The sequence below is a fragment of the Tasmannia lanceolata genome, unplaced genomic scaffold (assembly GCF_043159265.1).
Source record: "Tasmannia lanceolata isolate RefF3 unplaced genomic scaffold, GAP_Taslan_0.1 ptg000013l, whole genome shotgun sequence".
In the NCBI taxonomy this organism is placed as follows: domain Eukaryota; kingdom Viridiplantae; phylum Streptophyta; class Magnoliopsida; order Canellales; family Winteraceae; genus Tasmannia; species Tasmannia lanceolata.
The window spans coordinates 50,051,652-50,060,767 of NW_027518690.1; the positions used below are offsets into that span (position 1 = coordinate 50,051,652).

Genomic DNA, 9,116 nt, shown 5'->3' on the forward strand with positions numbered 1-9,116 from the left:
ATGCCCATTACTATTATTGGTGCTCTCTCCGAGGGTATATTATCTGAAAAGATAAGGACCAAAAGGGAACAACCACCCATTACATCATACTTCATTACTTCTCTACCTCTATCTAGTAAACGTGTTTCTTTCTTGAGGAATGATAGATGCAGGGGCCCTCTTTATGCAAGGGCTAAAGAAGGGCCCTGGAATACATCCACCTCATTAAGAGAATTAAAAAATGACGTGGATCTATTCAACCACCCATTTCACCTCATGTTTGAGGGGGTGGGTCCCACAATCTCCACCCACGTCCATGCAATAGGGTGGGACCCACCACTCATAACAAGTGGCAGTACCGATAAATACAGGTCATGATTTTTTTACCGCATCGTCGCAAGGAGCACTTCAATTTTACTTTTTAAAAGTAAAAAAATACAAGACAGAGACACTCGGCCAGTCAAAACTCCGAGCGCCGAATGGACAGGGGACCATAGGTCTAAAAGGGCCTTTAGCCCGAGTGACGCCTTGCGACGCTCACCCTCTGACGGACGAAGAACTCCCCGGAGCCCTTCATAACCTTCATAACGACCTAGCAGATTTTCTATAAATTTCATGTATGCAAACTTTTTGATGAAGGAAGAAAATTGTTTCTAAACGTGTCTTGTGCACAAAGGAGGATTGATCCTTCCCTCGAAGTGGATCAAGAGGTTGATCTTCCCTCGAAGAAGATCAATCACGTTACGATCCGGATCGGGTTCGTAACACTTTATATTGGAGTACATACAATAACAATTAACTAGACTCATTAGTGTTAGACCTCAAATGAGGAGGCGTATGAAAATAAACGGATCATCACAAAATCTATAGACCCAAGAATTTCATCTCCGTTTTATTCATACCTTTTTCACAGCATTACGGTTCTATATTCTACCTAGACAAAGACTATTATTACAACGGAGTAGTTATTCAGAGGCAGGCAATAAGGGATAGGCTTCTGGGAAATCTTACATGTGGTTTTACCCTAGTGATTTCATGACCTGATAGAGATGGGCGCTCCCTGATATTACATTTTACCTGCATGGGTTTGAGATTGCAGGTTTCTTAGATGACCTGGGACATCAGCTTCTTCAGTCTTGGCAAACCTTCCCCGAACCCTCGGCTGACTGTCTGCTAAAGCTTTCCTGCAAGCATACTGGAAAAGACACAGTCAATATACTTGGAATCAATGAACTAAATCACTCAGCCCCAAATTGTGCGAAGAACAAGCCAAAACTGAACAAAGAGTAAAAACAAAGGTAAATAACATCACAACAAACCAAAATAATCGTTCGATATGGACCAGACCATGGTTTCTCACTAAGTAGGGTAGAAAATAATGAAGTTCCAAAATGGGTTAAAAATATTTCTCAGTTTTTCAACAGGGGCCAACTCAATTTGCTTGGAAAATTTGACAGAAATGGCAAACAACATGATTGTCTCGTCAATATTTTTGAAATATTTTAGGAGTGTGAAAACTGTATTCCAAGAGATTGTGCAGGCGATGGATGACTCGTAAACATAATCGTTGTCTTTTGGTTCAGTGGATTCCTAACAATAACTGGCCCACTTTCCGGCATTATTTCAGATCAGAATGAAACACTAGCATAAGAGATCAAGGTTCCAGCATTATCTCAAATTAGAAGTGAACAAAGTTGTCAACACTAACTCAGCATAGCTTTAACAGCCAAATGAGTAAGATATGAACAGACATGATAATACGCAGAAGCTGGTGAATTTGATCATTTTAGGTATTGACTTCCATATTCCATAACATTGCTTTGACAACTAAATACGGTAGAGGAAATGGCTAAACTATCAACACAATGAGGCAGCTGAAATGACGTACAGATAAATTCAGATATTAAGCACACATGCAGGCTAACCAATTTATTACCTTAATTTTCCTGCCAAAATTCCTCTTGGACTTCTTCTTCCTGTATCTGGAAAGCCTTTGCCTGCGTTCTTCAATCGTGGAATTTCCGACGGCTAACATTGGCTTGAAGGGAGAATGTAGAAGGGCCGTGCTACCATTACCAAGATTCTGTCAGAAAAACTCAAAATCAATGACTCCCCAACATCCTGTGGAAAGGGCCAGACAGATCTAAACACCTCTCAGTATATCTCTTAGTAAGCAAACTGTTGCATAGCTAATGGCGAGCGTAAGCAATGGCAGAGTCACTGATTTCTGGGGGAGTAAGTTCAGTACGGTTGGGCTTTTAAAATCCAATACCCTAGCTCTGAGTTTTATTTTCCAAAAATTAAGCCGTAATCATCCCACTGAGATAATGCATGAGCAACCTTTAAAATTGTTATATAACTAATGGGAAACAACCTTGACACTTTAAGAACACATACTTGTATAATTTGAACCATTATAAGGCGATATGTTTTTTCGTAATGCAAACCATGGATAAGCTTACAGGTTGATGTTGTGATAAGCCTCCATATGTCTCACTACAATACACGCACACAGATCTTTCTTCATACTAAGAAGCGTCATAGAAAGCATCGTGTATAGTTTAGTTAATTTCTTATAAAACAATCAACAATGAAAACCATGGAAATTTGGGCAAACAGGTAAATGCGGTGGTACCTTGATGGTTTTGGGGCATTTTTGGTCAATATGTTTTATATAGCTTTGTCTTTTCTTTCTTCACCATTTTTCCTCTGTTGTTTTTAAAAATATGGGTTATTGAATTGCTTCTAAGAATGTATATATTGGAAACATGTTCTCTGTTTCTATTGTTGAGGTGGTGTAAGCCCAGTTAATTCAAAGCTCAGTTGCATTGAAATCAGCCTAATTGTGGAAGGTAGAGATTAAAAAAACAAATTGCGTGTGGCTGATGTTAGCCAAAAAAGATAAAGATAAAAGAGTTGGTGGATCCCCTCTATTGTTTCGAAAAAAAAAAAAAAAAAGAACTTATTTTCTGTCAGGATTGATAGTAAATAAAGATAAAAGAATTGCAGTTAAAAGTAAGAATATTCTGACCTGAATGTCTCCCTCGCTGAATGCTCTCCTCATCCCCAAAGCAGCACCTAAATCCATTCCATGAAAATCAAGAAAGTTTGGTCTCATTGCACTCCCACTAATCCATTCCATTGAGGTCAAACAACCAGAGCTAACACTTTTTGGCATTGCCCCCTCCAAAATCAGCCTGTTTTGCTCAGCAACGAAGTCTTCCATCTGTATAGGAATCTTAACATCTGAAATCTCAGAGACAGGTTCTTCAATAGCAGATTTTTCCAGTAGGCCATTCTTGCATCCATAGAAGACCTCATTCAGCAGATGGTCATTTTGAATTGATTCGATGTCAGTGACCTTGATTGCCTGTGCCGAGATAACATCGTCACCGCCAGAAATCATGGAAATGGCAGCAGCCATGGGATCCAGCCCCACTTCTGGTTCTTCTATAATGGCTTCTGGAGCTTTGAATAGATCCCCTTCTTCTCCCAGGTCATATTCTGACACAGTGGAGGTCGGGAGTAGGTTGCCGTTGCTCTATATAAGAAATACCAATAAGTCCAAATCTTAGTGTACAGGCAATTTAGAGTGATGCACTCCACACACACCGACTAAGAAGATGCAAGCAGAGAGAAAGAGAGAGAGAGAGAGAGAGAGAGAGAGAGAGAGAGAGAGAGAGAGAGACATGCACATATATGCATGAATACCCACACCCAAAACAAAAGACACACAGGGAGCAACACGATGTCACTCTTAATTGCACGAGCTAACAACTCCACATTCTAGAAGGGAAGTGGAACAAGATGTCGCTCTTAATTGCACAAACCAACGACTCCACAATCTAGAAGGGAAGAGCAGGGGGGAACTGATGAAATTTTATTTTTAACTTTAGGGAACTGATGATATTATGAGCCTTTCTAAGAGGTTTTTTTTTTTTAATATAAAAATAATGAGAGAAGATATTATAAGCCAAAACATAAAGACATAAATGTACTCTCACAAAGAGCTCTAGCGTGCAAAAGTTACATCTCTCGTAATTGACTCTCGAAAGAGTCTTAACTGATGTCGCTTTTTTAACATACACAGCTTAAAAATAACAAAAGCAAAATAAACATGAGACAACCATCACTAAAGATAAATGTAACTTAACATAAGATATGATTCCAAACATCTACCTCAGGTTGCATCTTCAATAAGAAGTTGGAGGGGCCATATAAGATGCCAAGAGGGGAACTAGAGAGGATCCAAATTACAGGTTTGATGGAAAGATGATAAATTCTTGAATTGGGAAAAAAGAAAATTTATAACTGGCCCAGAGTATTGGAGAAGATCCAACCATTGGATCTCTTCAATTTTCGGATGTGGTAGGGAATCCTTATAGAAAAACAATATCAGATATTAGAGTAAACCTGATCATGGGAATATCCAATTGAGTGCTTTTTAAGTTCTGCCAGACTTATTAAATGCAGGAAATGATCCAACCAACATTCTTGATCTGATCAGGTTGAGATTTTACTATAATATGTCTACTATAGGGCCTAAAATAACCTCAACCTTATACAATGAAACCTCTATTAAATCAAGAGATAAGTTGATTCAAATGGGTCTGGGTGCCTCAGGAAATCAGTAGGTGTAGTAATTAGAAACTATATAGAAAATTGAAAGTGAAGTAATAGGCTGGAAATGAGAAAATGGGAGATGGAAGTCAAAGATGATACATTATTAGATAAGAGATAGAATAGTAAGGTTAGAGTCACATCAAGGGGCTTCAAGGCATGACAGTATGGGAAGATCAAGGCCTCACACCAAGATCTATGGACATCACATCAATGGCAGCAAACAAGCAAGCATAATATAACTCTATTCAATTCATCATATATTCATATCTCCAAGGATGGTTATAGGCCTCACACTTTATAGATCCCGATGGCTTCTAGGAGATTCCAAAATATTCATGTAGGTCTTCTCCTAATTAGGAATCACAACGATCCCACGATTACCTTGGTTTCCCATCAAATCTAAATTACCCCCATTTGAGGCTCACTAAAACAGAAACTAATATAAAGACACATATGACATAACTCAATAAAAAATAACAATACTCGAAAATCAAGACACCTAGAGATTAAAAACTCCTATACTGACATAACTCTGAAATTAAAAAAAAAGGCAAGGAGGAAAGATAACTCTTAAGATCCAGATACTAATGTAAAAATCCTATACTAACATTAAGTTATAGAAACTCATATAACTTATTCCCACACCAACATAACTTCTTCTTCTTTTTTGAATGGTATATACTACCATAACTTCTATACCACCAAAATCGGTCCTTATTTGCAAATAGAATTATTTTGAAGTAGTATTATCACTTGACGCACAAGGCAAGGAAGAAAGATGCCCGGATCAATTTCTAAAATTTATTTTCAAGAATGTCATTAAGGATTTAGGCCCTATACAAAACAAGCCCATTTTACTTTTCTTTCTACTGAAGGTTTAACAACACTGGACCAAGACTTGATGATATCAAATTTGGTCAAACAGAAACTGACGCTGGGTATTAGTGCCATTTTGATCAAGGGAACTGATATCCTCACTAACATGTTTTGATAATGGGATGAATCACCTTGTTTTACCCTTTTTTAATCGGCTGTAAAAAGCTATTACAGTTCCCAACAAGCTCTCAGCAACCAATTAGAAAAGTGTAAAACAAGGTGATTCGTCCCATTATCAAAACATGGTCGTGCAGATATCAGTTCCCTTTAATCAATCAACATCATTCCTCATTAGGATGCACATGCTATCATCACTGAAGAGGAAACCATTGATAGGGAATGCATTAGATCATAAACCGTAATTTGGCAAGGACAAAGATTTCCTGCATCTCTTTAAGTAGTTCAATTCTTCTGCAGGCAAGATTTTTATCCATATCAGAAAAAGGAAAAAACAGAGAAAACAGCAAAATGATGATGAAGAAGATCGCTGATCTCTTCTTTTTCTGTTTTGTAATTCTCATCTTTCCAGGATTCAGCAAGAAAATAACTACAAAATGTTCAAGATTTTGTCACAAATATTTAGGAATTTTAAATTAAACACAACACACACACACACACACACACACACAAAAACAGAAATTTCTGTTTCTGTAAAAGGAAATGAAATAAAAAAACAGAGAGAGAAATTCGGCAGTCAAAAGGTCAAAATATTGAACTGTAAATTCGACCTGCCAAGATTTAGAAACCCAAACTGAAAAAAATGAAAAATGAAAAACAGTAAACACGATTGCACTGCAGAAAAATAGCAGAAGGGGAAGAAAAAGAAAAAAAAAAGAAAAAGGCAGAGGAGATTGAGAGAGCGTAAAATCCCTATTGAAACCCTAACAGGACCTCAATCTATCTTAAAAAACAATGAAAGAAAAGAACATTGGAAGCCTGAAAAAGAATTAGGGAAAAAAATACCCTGGCATTTGTTTTCTGGATGCGACAGAAATCCTCTAGATGGTGGATTTCCTGGGAAAAGGTCTGGAAATATGGGAAGAGAAGCCCTGCTTCTGCATACATTTCTTTCCTTCTTTCTGCCTCTTTTTCTCTTCTCTAAGTTGCTGTCTTTTGTAGAAGAAGAAGAAGAGGAAAATACCACTCGGTTTTCTTCTCTCACTGGGTTTGCTCTCTTTGTATTTATATAGAGAGATTCTGAGTGAAAGGTATGTTACTCGGCTTATGTTGACACCAACTCGTGTCCAAATAACGACAAATGATACGACATTTTCAATTATAAAGTCGATTACATACATGTTTTATTGTTTTACATGCATGCATGTACATCATACATATATCTTCATCAATACGCATCACCACCAAATTTCCTTTTACTAAAGGGGAAACTTTTATTATTGGAAACTGGGCCTTTATCTGTTCTATTCATTTTGGGGCTGCCCAATCAAGGGTTTTGATGTAGACTGGAAGATTATGAATGGTTTGTTAGAGTCAATCATATCTGACCCTTGGATCATTAGGGTGGTAGATTAGGCTACTTAGTAGTTATTTTATAGTAATTTTATGATGTGATTTTAGGTAGTTATGTTTATGTTTAACGTGTTCCGCTAGTTTAGACCCGTAAACCCCAAACCATGGTTCCGGGTTCTTTGTTCACCAACTTGATCATTTGTCCAAATCTGACTACTGTCCCTCCTATGGGCTCCCAATCAAGGGTTTAGAGTACGATTGCGGGGCAAATGTTTTAACAAAAGTAGGGCATAGGCTTTGTTGGTTGTGGTAGGAATGTAGGATTAGTCAATTGATGACTAGATATGAGGATTGTGTGATAAACATAAAGGGTGATGGAAGCTTAATGTGCGTTGGAAAGGTTAATTGTGCGAGGAAAAGTAAAAGCACTTGAAATGTAAGTTGCAAAGGCAACGTAAGTTGCTTTGAAAAGTAAAAGTGCGAGTAAACGGAAAGTAAATGACAAGTATAAGAAAATTTAAAGGATAAAATAAGTCCTCGAGGTTGTCTAAGACTCTAACGGGCTGTTTGGATACGCGGATTTTAGAATTCAGGTTTTAGTTTGAAAACAGTGTAAAAGAGGGTTCATGATCAAGCTGTTATATGCTGTCCTGACAGTGTTTCTTAGATTTAAGGTAATAAATCCAAGTTTTGGAAATCTCTCCCCCATCCTGAGATTTTTAAAAGCTGGAAACATGGGAGGATCTCCTGCGCTCTAGCTGAATCAGAAAATGACGGCTGGTCTCTTTCTTCTCTCATCTCCCATCTACAATTTTGAGGAAATCCGGGATTATAAAATCCGCGTATCCAAACGGCCCCTAAGAGTACAAGGAAAGATAAACTAAAATATAAATATGAGTGGGTTGTGTTGATCGAAGGATTGAGAGCTTGTAGAATATCTAGTTATTTATAGCACTTTCTTGGAGAACATGTAACGTCTCGTAACTCCACCTTTTCGTACTTTGAATTGGAGAAGTGGCATTGTGCATCTGTTGGAAGTATAAATGATTAAATAACACCAACTCTAACCGCTTAGGCTTTTGCCTTTTGGAGTAAGTGGTTGCTTCACATGGTATCAGAGCTGTTGCTTCACAGCATGTCATGGGTTCAAAACCCTACAACTCCTTTATATGAAAAATCCACGTGTAAGCCCATCCCAGAGGAGGGGTCACATGCAAGGTTTAAAATTTCGATTTCGGTACCGGTTTCGGACTTCCGAAAAACCGAAATTTCTTCATCTTCTGCATGAGATGATCGTTCGGGATGGGTTGAAGACCATGTTGTGTTTATCACATGCTTGACATCTGCATATATATATATATATATTCATATATATATATATATATATATATATATATATATATGAGGAATAAGATTGTGGGGTCGACCGCACCTAAGCTTAGGTGCGGTCGAGGGCCCAACTACATGGGTCTCACATTTTTTGTGCTGATCAAAACCGTACATTTGCAAGGTCCCATCATAGATAGGGTGTACAAAAAATCAGGTCCATTGGATCATCCTAACGCCTCCAAAAGTGGAGGGAAAAAATGGGCAGATTTGTGGCAAACGGTGTCTGTCCATTTTGCCCTCCACTTTTGGATGGGTTAGGATGATCATATGGAGCTGATTTTTTGTACATACCCCATCTATGTAAGAGTCTTTCAAATGAGTGCTTTGGATCATCCTAACAAAGTGGGCCCACATGAGTTTGGCATCCTCGACCGCACCTAAGCTTGGTGCGGTCGACCGCACACTCCTTTTCCTCTCTCTCTCTCTTTCTCTCTCTCTCTCTCTATATATATATATATATATATATATATATATATATATATATATATATATATATATATGAGGAATGATAGATACAAGGGAGCCCTTGCATAAAGAGCCACAAAAGGGCTCTTCATTGGATCTAAGTCATCAAATGTAACTGATTTTACTTTTTCAACCAATTTTAAAATGTAACTGAAAAATGACGTGGATCCAATGAATAGCCCTTTTGCGGCTCTTGCTCATATATATATATATATATATATATGAGCTTGCAGTTCCTGCGGGTGCCCTCAGCTAAGCTTAGCTGCGGTGGCTCTTTAAAAACATAGGGGCCCCACATTGTTAGGATGATCTGA

General features: G+C 37.9%; 1 protein-coding gene across 1 annotated transcript; it reads right to left on the reverse strand.

Annotated features, from left to right (window-relative positions):
• Positions 1-846: 846 nt before the first annotated feature.
• LOC143890478 (uncharacterized) lies at positions 847-6,649 on the reverse strand. The gene is made up of 4 exons (XM_077395179.1): positions 6,442-6,649; positions 3,011-3,520; positions 1,916-2,062; positions 847-1,174 (listed from the first exon to the last, which is right to left on the reverse strand). The coding sequence occupies exons 1-4, from the start codon at positions 6,541-6,543 to the stop codon at positions 1,046-1,048; spliced, it is 888 nt and encodes a 295-aa protein (XP_077251294.1). The 5' UTR covers positions 6,544-6,649; the 3' UTR covers positions 847-1,045.
• Between the last annotated feature and the right edge of the window lie 2,467 nt (positions 6,650-9,116).

Excerpts from the sequence above, each read along its gene's own strand:
- LOC143890478 (XM_077395179.1), bottom strand. The coding sequence starts at position 6,543 with ATGTATGCAGAAGCAGGGCTTCTCTTCCCATATTTCCAGACCTTTTCC. Across the intron at positions 2,063-3,010 it reads TCAGCGAGGGAGACATTCAG|AATCTTGGTAATGGTAGCAC; the intron begins GTCAGAATATTC and ends TTTTTCTGACAG. Across the intron at positions 1,175-1,915 it reads ATTTTGGCAGGAAAATTAAG|TATGCTTGCAGGAAAGCTTT; the intron begins GTAATAAATTGG and ends TGTCTTTTCCAG.